This window comes from Lissotriton vulgaris, chromosome 4_1 (assembly GCF_964263255.1).
Source record: "Lissotriton vulgaris chromosome 4_1, aLisVul1.2, whole genome shotgun sequence".
NCBI lineage: Eukaryota > Metazoa > Chordata > Amphibia > Caudata > Salamandridae > Lissotriton > Lissotriton vulgaris.
In genome coordinates this window covers 1,640,678,049-1,640,702,952 of record NC_141691.1, presented here as the reverse complement: position 1 = coordinate 1,640,702,952, position 24,904 = coordinate 1,640,678,049, and the positions used below count along the sequence as shown (strand labels likewise).

Genomic DNA, 24,904 nt, shown 5'->3' with positions numbered 1-24,904 from the left:
TAAAGAGACCTGGAAGGTGTAAGAGGCAGGGAGTATTTGGTGCCCTCTGAAAGTTTTGATTTAGACATGATCTTGGAGGAGAACTGTCAGAAACAGTTGTGCCTGCCTTCACCCTGCAGCTTGGCACTGTGAACATGGGTTTTATATATGGGACAAAGTCCACTCTGCAAGTCACAGAGGAGGTCTGTGACCATACAAAGGAACAAGGTCAAAAGCTGAGTTTCTTTAGAAGGTTGCAGATCTAAGAGGCAGAGGGTATTTTATTCCTTACAATACATATTTACTTTATCACACTTCCTATACGCTGCTTACATCCTTGGTTTCTTGCACTTTCATGATCACCACAGAGGGGGATAAATGCTGAATCTGTTCCACAAAATTAAGCACCCCAAAGTGTAGTTTGTAAGAGTATTTCCAAGAGATCAGTAATGCTTCTGAGGCACACAAGAGTTTAGTTAGCACACGTCAGTGTCAGGCTATGTTTTTACCCAGAGTTAATGCTGCATGAAGCTTTGTCTCAAGTTTCTGCCCCAGAAGTCAGTGGTTTTGGTTAACAACTAGTTTTGGTATGTACACCTGCATGTTCCACAGTTTGTCCAATTGCTTATGGTGCAAAATGCTTTGAGGAGATGCACAAGTTGGGGATTTCATTAGAAAGGCTGAAATACACCAACCAAATTTTGTTGACAACTGACAAAGAAAAACAAACAAACGATGGGTGAGATTCTTGAATTATTCTCAGCAACGGTTAATGAGAATGGTCCTCATTCCAGTCCATCTTTTTTTGCTCACTATGCCACTGAATATAGGGTCGAAACTTATGCAAATCAGCTTTAGCCATGGCTGTAAAATTACAGTCTAGCCAAAACCTCTACACCGAATCCCCTTTGGATGAGGATTGAATCCAGACATGTTTTGGCTTTGTTGGGCTTCATCAGGCTAGTCTCCAGGGTAGTTATTAGCCTACCTTGCCACTGCCACATCACTCAACACCTGTGGGCACTACATTGGCTCCCCATCAAAAAGAGAATCAACTTCAAGCTTCTCACCCACACCCACGAAGCCCTCCTCAGCACTGGACCTACCTACCTGAATCACCGTCTCTCGTTTCATGCACCCAAAAGATCCCTCCACTCTGCCCAACTCTCCCTCGCTACGGTGCTGTGCATCAAGAAAACCTGAACAGGAGGATGCTCCTTCTCCTTCCTTGTGGCCAGGGCATGGAACACTCTCCCTCTCCACCTCCGTCAGACTCCAACACTCTCCAAGTTCATGAAGGACCTCAAGACCTGGCTCTTCGATTAATCAGAGTGAACATCCGGGAGCTGGGAACCTCCCTTAGCGCCTTGAGCCCCTTCGAGTGAGTGCTTGCACTTCACCAGCCCCTGACTAATAAGGCAATATGCTGCTTGACTCCTATAGCAGAGCCAGTACAGGGTTCATGTCTGGGCACACCTGTTTGTAGGGGTTGTCATCACTGACTCACAAACACCATGTGGAGAGAACGTCCATTTACCTTGTATAATCCTAATATGCCATATAGGTTCTACTGCAATCTGGTTGCACCCTCGCTGACACAAAAGATATCCATGGTCAGACGTTAGTAGAAAACTTACACAGTTTTTATTTGATAGTTTCTATTAAATTTCTCTAGAAAAACTTTCTTCACCCAAGTCCAAATGTGGTTAGTAAACTACACCTCTTGTCCTTGACCAAACTACTTCCAAAAAGTTCAGGTGAAGTGAAGCCAGCCCCTGCCGCACCTGATGCAACTCACCCCGCACAACCTTAAAATAGGTCCACAGAAAAACGTTTCTGTTTTTCAGCCAACTTTTTCACATGACCTTAATCAGGGTTACCAGCAACTCGCCTCATTTTTCTCTTCATATCACTTCTAGGCACACATCAATCTTTTCAAACCCTCCCTCTGTGTGTTTGCGCTCTATGTCACGAGTATATCTTTACATTTCAGAGAAGACACTCTGGATTGTCGTGATGCCCTGATGAAAGGCCATATTTGGCTTGAAACACGTGTACTGGCAGGCAAGATGAGAATTCATTACTATGGTGAGGAAGCTAGGAGATGTTTTTAATGAAGCAGAAATATATTACCAATAAAAGGAACTTTTTTCATGAACTTTTGTGCAACAGGAGCATCATTTGAGGTAAGTATAAGTGCAGTGTTAGCAGTTTAAAGCCATACCATTGTTTGGCTTTGTGGTTCACTCCGTGTGGAACGGTGGTTCCCTCACCTACTGTTGTACACCAACACCATGGAAACAAATACAAATTTGCGTGAAAGTTTTTCGGGAGACATGGAAGTGTGGAAGCCTCCTCTCTGATGCCAGAGAATATTTGTGCACCCAGGTAGGCGGAGAGTATCCGTGAGAGAGAAATCCCATTCCTGCATGACAGAAAAAGGATAATTGGAAACTTAACCCTCACAAATGGTAGTTGTTCACATTGACAATCTCTCAGTCTGAGGACGATTCCAGGAGCCCAAACCAGGTTTGTGGAGAGTTCTGCATGGGCAAACCAGTAAAAGTTGGGGAACATCCACCAACTCAGACGGTTTGGGGTTTTTATCAAGAATTTGAAGGTAGTTTCCCACCCTGAAAGCTTGCAAAGTTACTACCATCAAGGAAGGAGTAAAGGGGTGTAAAGTACACAGCCATAATGTACGGGGTGCAAGTGCACTCTTGTATCCTCATACTGCAAGCATTAATGTACTCGATGCATTCCTGTGTGAGGACACTGTTACACCTTGGATTACACATGGATGTTTGAGACTTCTGAAAAGATCTTGGAATTATTTTCTTCTCCCCCAAACTTCTGAAAAGAGCTTGGAATTCTTTTCTTCTCCCCAAAAAGTCTGAAATTTACACCAGACTTGGAAGTAACCTTACGAGGGTTCATGTACAACTATTTTCACATCATGTCTGTAACATTAGATGTGCTTCTAATGTGGCCTCCTGTTGTGATGAATCTCCTGGCTGCGTAGGAAACGTGGACAAAGCCACATCCGCACAGATGGTTATCACTCTGGAGTAAAGCACCTCGCCTTTAATCCTTTCTAGAAATTGCTCCTTTTGACTCAAGGCAGAGAGCCCTCAGGCAGAGGATGCCAATGGAAGGAGCAGCCTTCACACGGCATAATCTTTGGCCAGACCAACCTCGCCAAACGCAATTACCCAGAGTCTATAGGTGAGGATCCAAGACGATGGCCTAGTGAAGCCTTCTAAGAATTTAGCTCTACGAAACTTTGGCCAAGAATCAAAGGAGGCAGTGGCCAGTGTAAATAGAAAGGAACACTCAAAGTTTGGCCTGCGGAAGGACTCCTGCTGCAGTGCTCCATACGTAAGGAGATCTAGGTAAGAAGTGATACTGACTAAAGGAAGGCATCACTGGTGTACAATTAGCAGGGGGAGACATCCTAGCAAAAACAGCAAATGCCTTAATACATTATTTGTTTACCTTAATTATCTCCTATCCACAACATCTCATAGTCGTTCGCTATCATTTTCTTAAAGATTTTTTTTTTAAAGAAATGATAGTGAACAAGAGTATGAGAAGTTGGAGTCGGGAGAGAATTGTAGTGAAGAAATTAGGTATTTGCTGATTTTGCTATGGTATTGCAAGGAAAGCCAGTGTATGCTGCATGCACATAACCTTGCGGTAGGTAACTAGGTGAAAAGGAAAACAAGCATTGGTATAGCCAATAGGTCTCGCTTTTTAGACCCTATAAGTATTTAGTTATGCAGCAGAATATCCTTGGTGCAACAACACCAACTGTTGTATGGTTAAACACTTATAAGGTCCCAAATGCAAGACCTATTGGATATGCCAATGCTTGTTATTTTATGGTCCTGACCCTGTATCGTATAAAGGGTCGAAACACAATTGACAGTGCCAAATGAACCTTATACCTCGACAATTTGATTGATAAAAGGGTTGATTGATGCACACATGTACACTTGTTTAGGTCGTTTGCCAAAAATGTTGGCAACCTATTCTTCTTGGTTGAAGTAGTATACTGAGTTCACAGTACAATTGGGTTTTTGGTGTGGGTTTGGTTCCGATTCACGTGGGACACTCTGTGCAATTTATATGTATGTTTGAAAAATATATATAGAAGATTAAATAAAATAGTGGATATATGAGACTGCTTTTGTATGGCTGTCTCTAGCTACATCCTACCGCAGTTTAAGTTGTGTGACTGTGCTTTTGCTCTATCAAGAGCATTTGTATAATTCCAATGAGAACTGCTGTTGTTAGTAATATTATTCAAGACCTTGGTTCTTATTGAGCAGGGTTGCCTTTGTGTTCTGATAGAAGCCTGAGTCGCCCAGTCATTTCAGCTACATTCTATAGTTAGTTTGCAACAATTTCTTGCTAACTGTACTCTATGCTCAATCCACATTGACATAATGTCGGCATAACTCCCAATATCAGATCCATAGTCATCTATTCCCATGGAGGGCCTACATATCTAGAGTTCCTAGTAAATATATCACAGTTGGATAATGTCTTCACTTTCTCCAGCTTGAATCAAATATATATAAAGCATTTGCTCTATACCTGCTAATTTTCCTTTACCCAGATTTTGTGCGAAAATCAGCTTTCCCAGAGTGCACCCTTGGTTTCTTAACTTCTGTACTAACTAAGACTATGGTATGTGTAGCTACAGGGGTACTCTTTTACCTACTCCCACATGCCTTCATGAATTGCCACAAATTTTCCAGTTCCCTCTTAGTAGATACCAAAAAAGCACAGTTCTTTCCATTTTTATTCACTGGATATCAATATTCGCAGGAATTTGTGTGCCACACAAGGTAGCCTGTTTGTTTGCCAGGAAATGGATTGACACCAGCAGTGGCCAATCTTTGCAGATATGATGCTGCACTGAGTTTTCTCTGCTGTACAACACAGTTACCAAGGAACTGGGCAATGGCACTGTTCTGATGCACCCGTTCAACATGAAAACACTCTAATTTGACTAGCACTTCAATGTTGCCATGTATTTTCATACAGCTACCTGAATGCATGTCAGGTTATTAGATGTGCTCCACATCAATGATTTTGGCAATAAGAAAGTATGATCAAGTTGTAGACGGTGTAAGGCACACACACTAATGCAAAGTAAAATGGTACCCATCCTTTCTCTAAAGAGCAAGTAGCCATCAGCATTAGTCTTTATTTTATGGAATTATTTGTACTACCCTTTTTACTGATGTTATTGTAAGAAAATATCTATTTTTGCATTATCAACCATTTTTGGTTGACTGATACATATAAATGTTTAATGTAAAACATCTCCTAACAGCGACAAGACCCCAAAAGCTATTTTCACTGTGGCAGGGTGTTCAACTCATTGGGAAAGTCAGATTTTTCGTAAATATTTTACAAAAGGTAGTTTTAAAAGTCACCTTTAACCTTCCAGAGGCCTGTCCAAGCCCATTCACATGAAAGTTCATGTCATCCAGGAGCTGCCATGTTATATTTACGTAGAGAGGGTCACTGTGGGACTGTTTGCCGTAGGGCACACAGGCACTGCTGAAAAAGTGGGTAGAGTTAACCATGGGAACTTTTTCAATATTGGTAAGGCAGTCTTCCCCACCCACAGGCTAGTGCCAGGCATAAATGTTGTGCCCCTGGGTACCCTTTTCAGAACACTACTGGACCTGTGGAAGACAGAAGAAGGGATGCACCTCCTGTTGAGATTTGGGAGGAAACCCCTAAGGACTGGACCAGCTCTGTGTACCCAGGACAACAAAGTGGACTCCAAGTGTCAGTTGGCTGACCTCCTGCAAAGCTACAGTGACACAAAAATGGCAAGAAGCACACTTTCTTGAATTAGCCCTGATAACCTGATACAATTGGACCTGCTCTGTACCCTGCAGGTGGCTTCTGTTGGAGTGACTCCTGAAACCCTTGTACTTTTCCTGAAGTTGTGGAAACCTTGGCTAGTGTCAGAATGTACTCTGCCTTCCTAACCCTAAATGCTGGGACTTAGAATCTTTTTGCTAATTTCTGGAGAACTGTTGTGAGCCAGGGACAAACCTGCCAGCCGATCAGCTGATGGCGCATCGCTGGTAGGCCTAACTTTACTGCAGATCCTGCGCTGCATTCTTCTCCACAGCAACAAATCAGATTCAGTGGGGGGTCTGATGCTGGCCAGCTTCTGAAAACATTGTAGGCTCTTTGGCTACAGTCTGCACCTTCGCCTCACTGAGGAAAATCCAACTTCCAGAAAAGCTAAAAGGTTGAAAGCTTCACTGGGCCAGATGCCAAGCAGCATCTGATCAATGTTGAAGACTTCCTGGGTGTGAACTCTGGACTTTTCCTGTTCTGAGCTTTTTCCACCTTCATCTATGGCTTTACTGAGACCTCGTCCTTCGTCAACCTGTCGTTCTCAAGCCAGTCTTTGGATCGAGCCAGTAACCTTGCCCTGTTGAGATTTCTACCTTCTTGAAGGTGCCAGAGTAACTTTCCGAATGCTTTAAACCTTACCCTTGTCCAGGTTTAGTGTGACCCGTTGCCCATGGTTGGCACTTTAAGTTTTTTGGTGATACTTTAATTTAGAACTTTAAAAGTTCATATTTCCCGGTACCCGTATTTGCTTTTTGTCATTTAGGTATTGTTTGTTCATTAAAAATGTTTCCTATTTTTATAAATTAGAGTAGGATTTTTGTTTTGTTGTGTTTTTCACTTTTTAATTGCTTTGCTATTTTTAAATACTTTACACATTTTCCTAACTTAAGGTTGGTTGCCCTGTGCCATAGCTACCAGAGGTTATTATTTGTGAGGGATTTCCATCCACCCCAAGAAAACAAGTTACTTACCTGTATCTTCAGTTATCCAGTATTGGTATCTTTCATAGATTCACATGCCTGAATCATACCCCGTCGCCGAGGTGGGAGTCCCTCGGTATATAAAAAAGCAGTGCCAAAAGTAAATTACAGTAGTAGGCCCTATAAGAAGGCCTGCGGCCTAGATTGTAGTAGCCTATCTACCTCAATATGCTAAAAGGACCAAAGTCTTTGCACCAACCAATCAGCACCCTCTAGAACCCTCTCTGCAGAGCCAGTTCTCCTCAGATTTTTGTAGCACAAGTGGGAATGAGTATCCCAAACTTAGAGAACTGACTCTCCGGGGAAGAGGGTGAGTGCATGTGAATCTATGAAAGACACCAATACTGGATAACTGAAGTTACAGGTAAGTAACTTGTTTTCCTATCCAGTATTGGGGTATCTTTCATAGATTCACATGCCTGAATCAGAATAGCAAACAGTAAGCCAGACAAAAGTCGGTTGCGTTTGGTGGGAGACTTATCGTGGTGCACCCCCATAAACCTATGTGTAACAACCAACAATTGTAAAGTAAATGATCTACTAATAAAAGTATGTCTAAATTCAAAAGAGTAGTCATCTAGTACTCCACAGGAAAGGAATATTAGCATAACATAACGAAGCAATCTGTTAAATATGCTCTTCTTTTATATCAACAAAATACTGAATAGTATACACACATTAGAAAAAGAACCAAACATTGTTACCTGAATATGTTCTTATGGAAACAGGTGACGTAAAACCGCTTGGCCAACTACCGCATCCTCTTGATTTGCTGATTGCAGGCAGAAATGTCTTGTAAACGTGTGGACATTCTTCCATGTCGCAGCACGGCAAATGTTCTCTAGCGTCACTCCTGCAAACAAAGCTGTAGATGCTGCTACAGCTCTTGTAGAGTGAGACCTTACAGTCCTTTGTAGTGGTTGGTTAGGTTTAACATGGCAGAAATGGCTTGCAGAGGCTACCCATCTTGAAATTGTGGCTTTAGTGACCGCTTTCCCCAGTGTAGTTTGGCCATAAGCAACGAATAGCTGATCTGACTTTCTGAAGCTCTTTGTTCTTAAACATCGTTTAATGTCCAAAGAATGTAGTGTTCTTTCTGCCGGGGTTGTAGGATTTGGGAAGAAAACCTGCAATTTCACTGGTTCATTCAGATGGAACTGAGAAGGCACTTTGGGTATGAAAGTTGGATTTGTAAGAAAGGTTCTTTGATAGTGAAAACCTGAATTTCTCCTATTCTTCTGGCAGAAGTTAGGGTTAAAAGCAAGGCGACCTTCCATGTCAAGAATTTGAGGTCGGCTTTGTGGATCGGTTCGAACGGGTGCTTCATCAGCTGAGAGAGGACCGTGTTGAGTTCCCATTCCGGTGATGGAGGTTTAATTGGAGGATAAGTCCGAAAAAGACCCCTCATGAATTGTTTTATCAGTGAGGAAGAGCATAGTGATGGAGTGTCAGCCACTTTCCTGAACCTGGAAAAAGCAGCTAAATGGACTTTTATAGACGAAAATGAAAGACCAGAGCGAGCCAAATGTAAAAGATAAGGCAGAATCTTCTCTGTTTGAGCTTCGATAGGGTGTAAAGCATTTGAAGCACACCAGGAACAGAAACGCTTCCATTTGAGACGATAGGTCTTCAACGTGCTCTGGGCTCGTGCTTTCTTCAAGATGTCCTGGCAGTCTTGAGGAATTTGTAGGTGTAGGAATTCTAAGAAGTTAGGAGCCATGTGTGCAATTTCAGAGATTGAGGGTCTGGGTGAAGTATCTGACCCCCGTTGAGAGAAAGTAGTGTTGGAGCTGGTAGAAGTTTGATCGAAGGATCCTGTGACAGCAACATGAGCTTCTGAAACCAATATTGACAAGGCCATCTGGGAGCAATGAGAAGGAGACGGCCGCTCTCCAATTTCATCTTGCCCAACACTCGCGGAATCAGCGGGATCAGAGGAAAGGTGTGAGCAAAGATCCCTGACCATCGCGTGGACAGGGCATTCCCTCTTGACCCCTGTTGAGGGTATCTGCTGGCGTAATACCGGCATTTCTTGTTCTGGTGGGGCGCAAATAAATCCAACGTTGGTTTGCCCCAAGTCTGAAACACCTTGATCAATTGCGTGTTGTCCAGCTCTCATCGTGGCAATCCGACAAGGATCTGCTCAGTTTGTCTGCCAGGGTATTGTGCAGACCTTTGACATGTTCGGCTTTGAGAGTTATGTTGTGAAGTATTAGCCATTCCAATAACTCTTGAGCTTATTTTGATAGTGTAGCTGACCTTGTCCCTCCCTGCTTGTTTATATTTAACATGCTGGTGGTAATGTCCGTTCGGACCAGGACTGAAGCCCCCGCAATTCTGGGGAGGAATGCTTGTGGAAATAGGGAGGTGGCTCTCAACTATACTAGACTGTTGATGTGGCCTTTCTTGTGTTTCTGAGACCATTTGCCTTGCACCTGCAAGTCTTGGAGATGGCCTCCCCAGCCTTCGATGGACGCATCCGTCGTCAGGACGAAGTTTGGAGGAGTTTGCAAGAATGTGAGTCCTTGTTTTAGATTGTGAAGCTGTGTCCACCATTGAAGAGCATCCACTATACGTGGGGTGACTTTGATAATGTCCTCGAAGGAGCCTCTCGCTTGCTGCCATTGTAGATGTAGCTCCTCCTGTAGAGCCCGCATTTTGAGACGTGCCAGCGGAATGAGGTTTATGGCTGAGGAACACATTCCCAGAAGAGAAGCAAAGAGATGAACCGAAAGTGACTTTCTTTTGGATAGCTTTATGGCCAATGCCTGTAAACGGAGATGTCTTTCTTGAGACAAGAATGCCTTGCATTGTATCGTGTCCAGACAAGCTCCTAGGAAAAGTAGGATTCTTTTCGGAACCAATTGAGACTTCTTTTCGTTGCAAGTGAGACCTTGAGATGCAAAGAGATTGCGGCACACTGTTATGTCGCTCTGCACCCTGCATTTTGATGGACCTTTGACAAGCCAGTCGTCCAAGTGCGGGAAAAACTGGATCCCTGATGAGCGTAGTGCTGCCGCTACTGGGGCTAGGCACTTCGTAAAAATCCTTGGCGCCGACTTGAGGCCAAATGAGAGAACTTTGAACTGATAATGGGAGCCAGCCATAGTGAAACGGAGATACTTTCGATGTTTTGGATGTGGAAGTATGCATCTTCCATGTCCAAGGACGCCATAAAATCTCCCTTGTTGAGCCAATTTAGAATTTCCGTAAGAGTGAACATGCGGAAACCCTGCTTCTTTAGATATTTGTTGTGTTTGCGCAGGTCTAGGATTGGTCGCCATTCCCCTGATTTCTTTTTTATGAGGAAAAAACGTGAATAGAAGCCTATCTGCCTCTGATGTATTGGAACTTTTTCTACAGCGTTCTTGAGGAGCATCGAATGAACTTCCTTGAACAATAAGTGAAGACGAGGGGGAGGGAGACCCCTGGACGGAGATATTGGTGGTTTGGAGACAAACTCCAGAGTGTGATCATGTTGTACTAAGTCCAGTACCTACTGATCGGATGTAATCCGCTGCCACTGTTCTTGAAAGGCAGATATCTTCGCGCCCACAGGGAGGGAAGGAAATAAGGTTGGCGCCTGGCTGATCTCACTGTTTTCTGTGAGTGTCTCGCCTTTGATTGTTTGTACGCTTTCGTCCACCTTGGCGAGAGAAACTAGCTGTTCCGGATTGTCGATAAGAAGACTGATAACTGTGCCGGTACTGAGGCTGATATTGTCTGCCTTGTTGGTAGTAGTTTCCTCTAGAGGAGTATCCACGTCCTCTAGCACCTCTAAACGATCCTCTCTTGTACTGCAAAGAACCTAGGGATCTTGCAGCGTCAGTATCCATCTTGATTGCCTGGAGACCTTGTCGATGTGACTCTCCATCATAAGCCATGTCCAGGATCTTAAGGTGGACTTCGGGCCCAAAGGTGGTAGCCTTTAGCCAGCCCTGTTGCCTGAGAACTGCAGCTCCTGCCAGCTGTCTAAAGTTCGTGTTAGCAATATCCAAGGCGCAGTCGATGGTTTCTGCCGCTGCACGTTCCCTCTCCGTTAAAATCTTGCGTGCCTCCTGTTGTTTATCCTCTGGGATTAGATTAATCAAGCCAGCCATCTTGGACCACATTTGGCGATCATACCGCCCTATAATCGCTAAAGAATTTGCAGCTCTGATCAAGACAGCAGCCATGGTGGAAAATGTCTTACCAATAAGGTCCAAACGACGCCCCTCCTTATCCGGTGGTGTAGTGATAGGGGTGACTGGATCTTTGCTGTGCGGCCTGCGAGATTACCGAATCCAGCCCCGGGTGTCCAATGAGGCATGCAGGACTAGTGAGAGGAGCGCGATATTTTCTATCAATCCTTGGCAACACTGCAGGAACTGAAGCAGGGTTTTTCATCACCTTGACACCTTCTTTCCAGATATAATCTATAATAGGAATGGCTCTTGACACCTTCCTAGTTTCTTCTTTAAAATCATGGAAGGGTTCCATGTCCAAGGACGCCATAAAATCTCCCTTGTTGAGCCAATTTAGAATTTCCGTAAGAGTGACCATGCGGAAACCCTGCTTCTTTAGATATTTGTTGTGTTTGCGCAGGTCTAGGATTGGTCGCCATCCCCCTGATTTCTTTTTTATGAGGAAAAAACGTGAATAGAAGCCTATCTGCCTCTGATGTATTGGAACTTTTTCTACAGCGTTCTTGAGGAGCATCGAATGAACTTCCTTGAACAATAAGTGAAGACGAGGGGGAGGGGGACCCCTGGACGGAGATATTGGTGGTTTGGAGACAAACTCCAGAGTGTGATCATGTTGTACTAAGTCCAGGACCTACTGATCGGATGTAATCCGCTGCCACTGTTCTTGAAAGGCAGATATCTTCGCGCCCACAGGGAGGGAAGGAAATAAGGTTGGCGCCCGGCTGATCTCACTGTTTTCTGTGAGTGTCTCGCCTTTGATTGTTTGTACGCTTTCGTCCACCTTGGCGAGAGAAACTAGCTGTTCCGGATTGTCGATAAGAAGACTGATAACTTTGCCGGTACTGAGGCTGATATTGTCTGCCTTGTTGGTAGTAGTTTCCTCTAGAGGAGTATCCACGTCCTCTAGCACCTCTAAACGATCCTCTCTTGTACTGCAAAGAACCTAGGGATCTTGCAGTGTCAGTATCCATCTTGATTGCCTGGAGACCTTGTCGATGTGACTCTCCATCATAAGCCATGTCCAGGATCTTAAGGTGGACTTCGGGCCCAAAGGTGGTAGCCTTTAGCCAGCCCTGTTGTCTGAGAACTGCAGCTCCTGCCAGCTGTCTAAAGTTCGTGTTAGCAATATCCAAGGCGCAGTCGATGGTTTCTGCCTCTGCACGTTCCCTCTCCGTTAAACTCTTGCGTGCCTCCTGTTGTTTATCCTCTGGGATTAGATTAATCAAGCCAGCCATCTTGGACCACATTTGGCGATCATACCGCCCTATAATCGCTAAAGAATTTGCAGCTCTGATCAAGACGGCAGCCATGGTGGAAAATGTCTTTCCAATAAGGTCCAAACGACGCCCCTCCTTATCCGGTGGTGTAGTGATAGGGGTGACTGGATCTTTGCTGTGCGGCCTGCGAGATGACCGAATCCAGCCCCGGGTGTCCAATGAGGCATGCAGGACTAGTGAGAGAAGCGCGATATTTTCTATCAATCCTTGGCAACACTGCAGGAACTGAAGCAGGGTTTTTCATCACCTTGACACCTTCTTTCCAGATATAATCTATAATAGGAATGGCTCTTGACACCTTCCTAGTTTCTTCTTTAAAATCATGGAAGAAACATTCTGTCTGCTCCACTGTCACCGGCAACTGAAATCTAGTTGCAGCTCGCTGCATGAGATTATGTAACCACCTATGTCTTCAGCCGGTGAGTCTGAAGGCTGTGGAGTAGGTGGAGATGGCATGGGAATAACGTAATCCTCCCACGGATCCATTGGTGGATTACTAGGTAACTCTCCTTCCTCTACTTCTTCATCCGAAGAAGTGTCCGGGGTCTGCGTAGGCAAGGCAGGTTATGGAGTTTCCGTGACCGGAGACCTGGGAGGTGGAACGTCAGAGACTGGAACAGCAGGTTGGGCTGGAGGCATAACCTGTTGAGGTGGAAAGCGTTGTTTATAATCTGCCAGCATAGCCTGTAAATCTTGGATGAGGCTTGGTGGTAAATGGCAGGCCTCCGAAACTTGAGACCTCCTCCGGTATTCTATCTGATGAGGGACCACAATGTCCTCCTGATAATAATGTCCGGAATAAGCATCCTCTTCTTCATCATCCTCCTGGCATTTAATATTTAACTCCGAAGTATGGTGAGCTATTCCAAAAGCACCTTCATTGTCATCATCCTCAAAACTCTCCTCTTCATCATCGGCATAAGTCTCTAGGAGATGAGAGGGCATAAGTGGCGAAAGGTAAGATCCTTGCTGTCTCTGGTATGATACTAGTCGAAAGGTCTTTGAAGAAAGCGGGGTAGAAAAAGCCTGTTTCACAGCTAAAGGCTTAAATGAAGCAGTATCTATTTGTCTTGATGCCACCGGTGATAACGGTGTCACGTTCGTAGTTGATATGTTCTTCGTCGACGGGGTCGACAAAAGGTTTCGCCGTCGATGGACTCAACGTCGACGGGCTCAGCGTCGATGGACCTTGCTTCTTCGTCAACGAGACGGTCGTTGACGGTACCGTAGATGGCTTCGTCGACGGGGGCTTCTGCATCGACAGAGGTTTCTGCATCAACGAGTGCTTCTTTGTCGTCAAGACTGTTGTCGATGAATCTTTTAGCCACAATACAGATTCTTGTAGACAGGATAGGAGAAGTGATGGCTGTAGTGGAGATCATAGCTATAGACGAAGAAGTAGAAGTAGAAATGGTAGTCACAGGTGAGGAGACAGAAGAGCTCTTACTCACGGTTTTCTTAGTAGATTCCTTGGTGGCTGAGGCTTCAGCGATATTAGATGGAGATCTCTGTAAAGAGCCTAAAGTGGAGTGGGAGGATTTAACCTGTTTTTTCCCCCACTTGAATTATCCTCTTGAGATCTCGCTCTCTTACTGGAGGTAGAGGCTTTGTCATCATCATCCTTAGAAGAGGATTTTAGCCACAAAAGTACTCCGGCCTCCCTATCCCTTAAAGTTTTAGAAGGGAAGGTGCGGCATATCTTGCAATGTTTTGCCTCATGTTTAGGATAAAGGCAATAAATGCAGTCCTTATGTTGGTCATCAACATGGACCCTTTTTCTCTCGCATGTTCTACAAGGTCTAAGCAAGGCCTTCTTGTCAGACATCCTGAAGCTTTTATTGAAGTAAACTGAGTCAATACTCAGGGAGACTCCCTTCCACACGACATGCGGTGAAAATCTGAGGAGAACTGGCTCTGCAGAGAGAGTTCTAGAGGGTGCTGTGAGCTGATTGGTTGGTGCAAAGACTTTGTTCTTTTTAGCATAATGAGGTAGATAGGCTACTACAATCTAGGCCTCAGCCCTTCTCATAGGGCCTACTACTGTAATTTACTTTTGGCACTGCTTTTTTATATACCGTGGGACTCCCACCTCGGCGACGGGGGATGATTCAGGCATGTGAATCCATGAAAGATACTCCAATACTGGATAACTAATAGTTCACTTTCTCGCAGTTATGACTAGGAAGGCCTATTTCCATCTCTTGGTAAAAACCTCCATCTGTATGCTTTCATGAAATAGACAGAAGCATCACCAGATTAGAGTATTGGGTCGAGGAGAAGGAAGTGCAGCACATTTAACTGGGTAAATCATAGTACATTAAGGAATCTGATACTGGAACTGGGAATTGAGGTCTCGATAATGAACTTTCTCAGGGAGCTTTATTTAGGAGTGAATGCTATTGCTGAGTATGGCATACAGGCAGAGCACAAAGAAAGTTTTGGTATCGGCAGAGGAGTCAGTCAGGGGGTGAGCTATGGTGCCTTTTCTTTTTATGTTGTATACCAATTGGGTACTGGAATAACAAAGCAGGGATGCTCCCCAGATTGGGCACGCCTTGTGTCTGTGTTTCTTTATTTAGGAGATTGCAATAAAAGATTGATTTTTTCCCAAATATAAGACAGATCTGGATTTAAGGTTAATATATCTTAAGCCTTTATTATGAAATGTGGCTTAAAAGCAGATAAAGCCTTCCAGTTTAAAGTAGGGAACATCAAACGTGTGCAGACACCATAATTTACTTATTTGGGGCTTCTAGTTGATGTCCGGTGTACTTAGACACAGTTGATAACAAGCAGAACACTGCAACTGAATGAGCAAATTGCTGCAATTAACATTTTAGCAGCAATATTGGGGAAGAGACCGCTGAAAGAGATATTCACTATATATAGAGCAAAATGTGTTTCTCTGACCATGTTCAAAGGGGGCATCTGTGGCTACATGTATGTAGAATAACTCCAGCTAACTAAAAATGCCTGCATGAGGATTTTTGGCAGTACCACAGTCTGTTTCTGCATATGTTTGTCACAAGGAATTAGGTCTTCCTTTTTTTAGACGACCTCATTAGGATTCACCCTTTTTTCTTTGGCATACAAGATGGTCACAAGTGGAGACTGGCTTATGCAGGGAGAATATTTAAGACTGCTTACCACGAGAGTATGTTGATAAAATCCCCTGGCTTAAATACATTAAGACTTTTTGCATCAGACGTGGGCAACCTAATATTTTTCACAATCATACATATCTGCAAGGAGTATCCAAGGCAGAACTTAAACTTATGTCTATGAACTTCGTAGAAAGTAAGAGAGTTGATAATGAGTGTGGGAATGCAGGTGTTGTATCTCACAAGATTCTGCTAAATACTGGGTGTATACCCTTGTATCTGTATCATGTGCATATTATGCAATATAGATTTGTATTAACTTGCCTCTGATGTAATATAGTTTATCATCTGTGACCTTCCCCAATGAGAATGACCGCCCCCCTACACTTGAAGATAGCTGTGTGATAGAGTAAAGGCACATTGCACTTTGTTCTTTCTTTCTTGTAAATATTATACAAGGGTCACTTTTACATTTTGTAAACACTCTGTTACCTGAGTATCTTTTGTTGTTTGTCCCAGTGCATTTTAACTCTACATTTTAACTCTACCCCGCATTACTTGGCTAAATTCCTCACTCTCTGGTCAGTCGTGGATTGGTGATGTTTGTTGCAGAGAGACATGGTTCTTGGGCAATCCACACTTCCAGGGAGCCACTAGACAGCTGCCATCTCGGGCAAGTCGGCAGTCTACGTCCAGGGCTACCACTTAGAAAGCCACATAAAAGCAGCTGCAGAGCGTGGACACGGTGTGCAGCGTGTGCATTGGCAGCAAGCCAATGGCAAGCCCGTCTGCGTTCGGAATACACCAGACACTACGACCCTTGCCCATTTCTATTTTAACTTGAGCAATATGGCCAACAGCATGGTGATGAAGCACTCCTCTATCGAAATAACAGAAATCCAACTACCCTGTGATAAGGATTTCTATTACTCACTAGGCTGTAGTCAATGATTTTCATCACTTGAGGGCCCAGCCTTCTGTAAGTAGTGCAAAATTTCCTGTTCAACTGTGTCTGGCGCTCCAGGAGATGGAAAATTACTGTCAGTTTTGCACTCCAGTTCTGTAGGAGTGAGTCCTATCCTGATCACTGAACCCAGTAACTCCGCCCAGAAGGGTAATCCAAAGAGGATAGATGGCCTATACTTTAATATTAGGTCTTTGGCCAAGCACACAATAGAGTTATGGGATTTTATCACTTTGCTCAATCCCAAGCTGTTTCTTTATGGCGACTTGGCTCAGCAACTCAGCTGTCCCCTATTACTCACTGGCTAAATCAGACAGGGTAAAGCACCTTGAGGTGGCGTTGTTGTTGCTTTCCATGATTCTCTTAAGGTGGAGCTGGTTGATCGATAATTATTAGAGACATGTGTCTTTAAAAATGTCTGATTTACCTCCCTCCTGGCGCTTAGAAAGTTGTCAGTCAGGCACAAATTGTTTTTTTGAGCCTCACGTTCTAGCCTCAGACAAGCTCTTATTGTTGGGTGATTTCAACTACCACGGCAAAAATTCTGACCACTTTGAAGTGTCCCACCTTTTAGCAGCCCTGGAGACACTAGGGCTTAATGAAATAGTGTCAGGCCCGACACACAGGGCAGAACACATGCTGGACGTTACTTTTACAAATATTTTGGAATTAACATGTGAGCCTCCTCTTTCCATCACTTGGTTGGATCACCATCTGATCAAGTTCAGAATGGTTTAGGTATAGCTAGTTAAGAGGTGAATAGACCTTGGTGCCCTAGGAACATGGTATCTAAGGTTTCCTCTCTTGCATGCTGCATGGATGTGGAAACAGCTTAGTCTGCTTACCATGATTCCCTAACTACCACACTTGATCAAAAAGCTGCTCTCAAAAAATCTATGTCTGATTCCTCTAGAAGTCAAGCTCCTTGGTACTCTGACACCCTGCATCAGGAAAAAAAGATTTGCAAACATCTTGAATGCAGATGGTGTCTTATTAGGTCCTCTGTGGATAAAGTAGAATATCGGACTGGGCTTAGAAACTACCATAACATGATCAAGGCAGCACGAAAAGCACATCTAACTTCAACGATTGCCAATAAGGACAATTCCACTAAAGAGTTATATAAAGCTTTAAACAGCTTCATGAAATCACGTGCCTGTGACTCCACTATTGTGACTTTTCAAGATCCATGTGATTACTTAGCTACCTTGAAGGTAAGATTAATACAATCTATAAGAATTTTTAAGCCAGCCTGGAACGACCTGAAAGGGAACTGGATTTAAGTCATCTGCACCCAGATGCCACGGCCAGTTGAGCAACTTGGAGTTTTGACCTGTGGGTCAGATCCAGGAGATGCTTGCCTTTGCCAAATCCACCCCCCTTAGGAATTATGTCCTCCTAGGTTAACGGCCAGCTTAGTGAACTGTCTGGCATCATCAGCAGTTAGGGAAGTGTTTAATCTCTTATTGGCTGTGGCCTGGAGGCCAAATAAATGGAAGTGTGCTCAATTATCTCTGCTTCTTAAAAAAGCCTCAGCAAACCCTAAAGTCCTCTCTAACTACAGACCGATTTCATTGTTATCTCTAATTGCAAAAGTTCTAGAAAGATATTAACAAACAGCTTTTATCTTTTCTACAAAAGTATTAGATCTTACACCACCTCAGTTTCAGAGAGCTACACAGTACTGAGAACGCACTGTTGGCTGTTAGGGGTAACATCAGGCTCTCTCTAGATGCCAGAACGATAGTCATATTAGTGCTACAGGATTTATCAGGGGCCTTTGACATGGCTCTCACTCCATCCTAAACCACAGATTTCATGAGGCTGGTCTTCATGTCAGGGCGCGACATTGGCTCAGGGACTACCACAAACAACATAACTGCCTTGGCTTTTTAAGGTCAAGAATGATGGAAATGAAGAAGGGAGTTCCCCAGGGATTGTGCCTTAGACTGTTTAAAATCCATGTAGCGCCAATAGTAAACATCATGAAAGCATGTGGGGTGGAGAACGTGTCATTTTCAAGTGACACTCAACTGCTCATTTCTTTATGCCCCGAACGAGATAAAATGAAAGATACATTTGTGTACTGTATGAGGGAAATCGTTGTTTGGATGAACAGTAATTGCCTCCAACTAAACAGCGAGAAGGCAGAGATTATGCTATTTGGCAAAGCCAACGTGCTATATTCGGCAGACTGGTGGCCCTCAGAACTTGGTCCATTTCCTGTGCCCAAGCAGGTGGTGAAAGATCTTGGAGTGAAATTAGACCAATCCCTCTCCATGGTGGATCAAGTCAATGCCACATGTGGCTCCTGCTATGCCACAATGAGGCTTCTGGACTCCTCTTGAAAAACCCTTGTCCAGGCTCTCCAGCCAGTCCCCTGGATTACAGGAATGCTTTACTGGTTTCAGTAAATGACACTCTGCTGACCAAGTTGCAAGAAGCATACAATACAGCCACACAGCTGATCTGCAATGTTCCTGCACATTCAGCCTCTTTCCCCATCTTAAGGAAACTATATCAGTTGCCTATCAGAAAACGGGTCATTTTTTATATTATGATGTCTAACACATAAGGCCCTTCACAAGGCCTGCCAGCCTATCTGTCTTCACAACTTAGTTACTACCTGCCTTCCAGGTGACTATGGTCCTCAAATCAAGCACTTTTGCTGACCCCACGTATCTGGACCTTAAGATTCAGGTTCAGTTCCTCATCTTATATGGCCCCATACTACTGATATAAACTCCCACTTCATCTTTGTACCTGCCCAGATTTTACAAACTTTAAGAACATGCTAAGAACCTGGCTGTTCTAGAATATCCTTGCCTGCCGCGATCAACACAATGCAGAGATACTTTTCCAGGAAAGAGTTGTGAGCTTTACCAAGACACCAAAATAAATAAATGAATATGTGGAACTCCGAAAACAACTGTTACTTCCTGTGCTGGGAAATCATAATTTCAGACCACATAGACCAGAAAAGATCTTCTTGCAACAGCTATGTACTCTGGAAATTTCATATGTCATGTCCATTGTTTTATGGTCTGTCATACAAATATGTAAGACATTGGATAGTCGGGTAGCTTGAATGATTGTTAAATGGGATGAATGTTATGTATTTTTGTATAGAATTACATGTTTTTATTGTTAATGTTGATTTTAATGAATTATTTAAAGATGAATTTGCTATCATGTTTTATTTATGTAATTTTTTAAAACTATGTACTTGTATGTTTTTTTTCTTTGTGAAAACCAAATAAAGCTTATTGATTGTTTGATTGATTGGTTGCAAAATTCGCTGCCTATCATCGGGGTACTGCATTTCATAAAAAAAGATTTGGTTGTATCATCTGGAGCAAAAGGCACAGAAATTACTATCTACCCCTGGTCTGGACTTGGTCAAAAGAACAAGCATATCAGTCATGTAGACTTCTACGGCCGAAGCCAAAATAATCTAAAATAGGATGGCGGGACAGAACTAATGAGAATAACATGTGTATCTAACAATATTTAGAGCACAAAGTATGTTCATTAAGAGGATCGAAAATAACTTCACTTTATCTGAAAGTGTCAAACTTAATATTGATGTATGTATTTCCTGCCAGTATCTCAGGGTAAATTGAACATACACTATGAAAAAAGTCATTTCTAGCAAAACAATGAACTCAGAAATGATGAATGATCAACCTCACTCATATAAAGTACCTAAATCTGTACTTCGACCATGCCCAAACCACTGAGTTTTTACCAGGCACGTCCTGATCTATCTAAATGCTTCACATAATGGTCTGCATTTAAACATCTGCCCACAATTGTTTCATTGTTGAAACTCCTTTTCTGGCTCCCCTCTAAATGCTTCTCAGAACGAAAACTGCATGCTGGATCTTTAAAGCTGCATACTGAAAACCATTGTGTATAACACAAACACTGAACATTTCTGGTGGGATACGGGGTGATTTAGAAATAAGATAATAAGACAAAGAGCTGCAAAAGAACCACAGCAAAGATTCTCGTGTTCTATAAACCAGTCATAATAAAAGAGCCAATCTTCGGCTCTTTAGGAAGTCATGAAAACATTCTTCATCAGTGTCTGCATATAGATATACAAGTGTTTTTAGTCTGCATTTGTTGTATCGGTCGGGGGTCTTTTAGAAATGTACCGTAATATCGTATATGATGAAAATATGCACCACTTACCTCCTCTTGTGAGCCAATGTATTTTTCCTGGGAAGTTTTTAAGTCAGTGTTCAGGTTTAAGATTATTTGATCTCTGTTGCTGACCTGAAATGAGATCAAGACCAAAATTAGACAAGAGAAACATGTGTGTTTGAATAATTTCCAATCTACTAGATTTCTGATATCTAGAGAAGAATGAAGAAGAGCAGAAGCTTAGAATTCTGATCATCAAGTCAATTATATCCTGACATTTGTCATAAGGACTTATCCTTTTGCTACTAACGTATTTGCTTAAAATTTCCCCTTATTACCACATAAACACAATATTTTTTTTTAAATCTCCCTCTCTCTCTCTATCACTCACTCTCTCTATCCCCTCTCTCTCTATGTATATATTATATATTTATATATATATATATATGTATATATATACCTTTATATATATATACACATATAACGTCTATATATACATACACACATTCCAAATATATACACACTTTATTCATCAAAATAAACCAATAAATATATAGCATATAAACATTGCCATATATATTACATATACTTATATGAATATATATACACCTATGCATATATGTGTGTATATATATCTATCTACATAGATATATTCACTGAAAAAATCATAGGTATCAAGCAGGTTATAGTTAGGAATTAGCATTTAAAAAACCTTAGAAATTCAAATGAAAAAACTATAGGTTTTAGGGGTGTTATAGTTAGCTGTACATTTCACTCTTACAAAACCATTGAAATTCCTCCGTTATAGTTAGTTGTACTAACTGTAACTCTCGCGCCCGCAATCCTCTGTTGATGATGTCACATATTACATCATTCATGACATGGTCAGTGACATCACTGATGACATCACTGATGACATTTCAAATGACATCACTGATGACATATAACATTTTTACGAGTGTTGACACGTTCCAATTAGCACTTATATCCCTCAACACAGTGCATTATATCAGCATAGGAGGCATACCTATACAATTCTACGGCTACTCCAACCTTAAACAAGGATGCGATCAAGTGCTGTATGTGCACAAGAGATAGGCACTTTCACTGCACCGACTATTAAACATGCATGTTGTGTGTGGATGTTATGTTGTGTGCATGGCATGGCATGTCCAATAAAGCCAACAGACAAGGATGTCTAACATCGCGATCAGTACGTAGCACCTGATATTTACCACTAGTACTGGCGATATTCACGGTATGAATTGTAGCAGCACCACATATATATCACACCAGTACTAGTAATAATTATGGCATGAGTACTTGTGGAATGTTGCGGTATAAGTGAAATGTGGTTTTAAATTATTATTGCATTTTGTTCCATTCCTTTGCAGGTACTCAACATTTTACTAGGACACGCACAGGGTTAGTCCTCTACGCATGAAAAACACTCCTTAGCGTAGTGTAAAAATGCTTTTCACATGGTAGTTTTTTACCACTCACTTTTTCTCACTATACCCATGTTCATTAGAGATGTCCTTTCGAAAGCCCTTATATTTTTTCAACGGGCTGAAACATGTTGACCAACTGATAATAAATACTGTTACACATAGTACCTGTAACATATTATCCACTCTCTTGTTTTTTAATCATAGCCCAGATCACCAAGAATAAAATAACGGGTACCAATCTGGAGGTATCACCACACCCCAAAACCAGCTGCACTGTAAACAGGTGTTGCAGCACAGCCGGGTAGCATTAGGCTACCAGGCTGGGACCCGATGATGAAGCATGACATCAACCAGGTTGGTGTGTGAGGGTTTTACTATCAAACAACTAAGGTGCCTGACGCCGTAAACGTCAGCCAAGTTTATTAGTTTGGTCATCTTCTTTGGTTACAAATATATATTGGGACAAGGACGGCCGTCCTAGAGTCTTAGCTCTCTACCTTTTGGTTTTGCAATTCCAAAGTATAACCTGCCTGAAACCCAAGGCTTTTTTCAGTGATTATGAAACTTGTATTCAATAACAATTTTTAAATCTATTAATTGTTATATTTATTTCATTGATACTGATTTACAATATTTTTTTTAATATATTTATTTTTAGATATCTTATTTTTTAGATTACATTACACATTTTCTACATATATATATATATTTTAAAAATGTAATATATATTTTTAATATTTGTAAAGTATTTTTTATAATATTTTGTTTTATTTAAAAAAAAATTGAGCAGTCCCGCACCCAAATCGCACCTCTCTCGATTGTTGCGTAGAACGTAGCCACCATTTTTCAATTGTTCTGTAGGATGCGTGTAGGTTGTGCGATGAGTGCGTATTTTCATGCGTGATTGCTATGCGACCCGTACCTTAGGAGAAGACCTATCCTGAAAAGAATGTCACTTTTTGTTCATTGGAAACCTGAACTTCTTTTTTGGAGTCAAAAATGGCTACACCACTGTAAGAATCATCTGATTCTGATGATTTTGTTACTGAACAATTTCTACCAGAACCTCACCCTCCCAAAAGATACACATCCATTGTTTGGAAATTCTTTACTTTTCCAGAGGGGCAAAAGAAATGTAATGCCACCAAAGTAACATGCAAGATTTGCCAGGCAGTACTGTCCAGAGGAGTTTCAAACAAGAAATACTCCTGTAGCACTGCTAGTATGCGCAAGCACCTCCAATCCATGCATCCTGTGAACTATGCTGGCAGAGAATGTAGAAGACTGCCACAAAATGCACCTCCACCACCGGCAATACCAAGTACCTCTGCGGCATCACCTTCAACATCACCACCAGACATACATCCCCAATTCGTGAAAGTTAAAATGCTATGCGTGAAGTGCAATTGTTTAATTTTTTACGGGGAGCAATCAGCAGACCTAGTTTGCAGAGCAATTGATAACCATCAATGCTAGTTTTTTTTTAATTCCCTCAAAGTTCATGGTTATGTTTGTCCTGTTAACTTTTTTATTCTTTTTAAAAAAAAAAAAAAAATGTTCTAAAAATCATAAAAATATATAAAGTACAAAAAACAAAAAAAAGTTATTTTCAGAACTAACTACTCTGGTTAAAGAAAGAGCTAAATGTATATGCTAGTGTGTGAAAATGTAAATAAATGTATACATACTGCATAATTGACTAAAGAATGCATTTGTCATATATGGTAAATGCATAACTGCAGACCTATAAGGGAGTGATAGAGTGCTGTACCATGACACTGTAAGCTCTTTAGCTACAGCGTGCTGAGCTACTTCCGAAGCACAGAGATGCAACATATGTACACAAATTTGTTGGAAGTCTGTCCTTCCCTCTGCACTGCTGCTTAAACTGCAGGCATGTAGTGATACAGGAACCCTTGCACCATGGTGCAAGAATATCTGTGTTGTGTGGAGTTTGTTTTTGTGCAGGATGACACACCTTCCTGCACAAAAACAATCAGTGAAGGCATTTTTCTCCTACAATGTATGCTGTGCATTGTGGAATATATTGGAAGAAAAAAATTATTGGAAATGGAAAAAAATTCTGCGGCAGATTTACAAGCTCTCTGCGCCACCAGTACGTCACTTTTTGTGACGTACTGGTTGCGCAGGTGGCTCCTCCATATTTACAAGGAGAGAAAAAGTTACCCTGCGTGACTTCCTTTCCCTCTAAATACGGCCCCTTCATATGCAGCTCTTTACGTATAAATATTACATCATTCATGACATGGTTTGTGACATCACTGATCACATCACTGATGATTTCTCATATGACATTACTTATGACATCACTGCTGACAGCATCCAGTGAATGTGGTTTGGTTTGTTATTTAAATATGTGTTATATATATATAGCAATTTGAATTGAAGAATGAATGGATATAAAAAAATCTGGATAAAGGTATTAGTAGCAGTGTGATTGATTGTTTACTTGAGTAATTTATAGTGTCTCATTAAATATATTGGATAGTGACTAAACTGTGTGAATATCTGTATTACTTTGTCAGTTGTTCTGTAAACTGATGCACCAGTTGGTTACTAGCTATGTGAAAGTCTATATTACTTATTTATTAGTTAACTGAGTATTTGTATGGGAGAGTGAATGTGTGCGTGGTTCGATGGGGGGTGTCTGACTGCCCAAAGATGTGTGAATAGTTGATTCAGTAGGTATATGACGTTCAGACTACATGTTATAACAATTGTTTGGGTGAGTTAATATCTTTACGGGTGTGGTGATGAGCAAATATATCTGTCAGTGGTACATGTGCAACAAAGTACAAAAATAAAAGGCAATGTATGTGACATTTGTTTTATATAAGGAAGTATAAATGTGACTCAGTGATTGCATCAGTAACTGTATGGATAACTGTATACTTGTAATAGTGATT

The 24,904-nt window shown here is 42.0% G+C and overlaps 1 protein-coding gene across 1 annotated transcript in view; it reads right to left on the bottom strand.

Annotated features, from left to right (window-relative positions):
• The window catches only part of LOC147724345 (uncharacterized), a 2,209,372-nt gene that overhangs the window by 1,484,015 nt on the left and 700,453 nt on the right, over positions 1 to 24,904 (bottom strand). Inside the window, exon 14 of the mRNA XM_086966996.1 lies at positions 20,575 to 20,658. Coding sequence (XP_086823122.1) covers positions 20,575 to 20,658 — 84 coding nt within the window. The remainder of the gene's footprint in view (positions 1 to 20,574; positions 20,659 to 24,904) is intronic.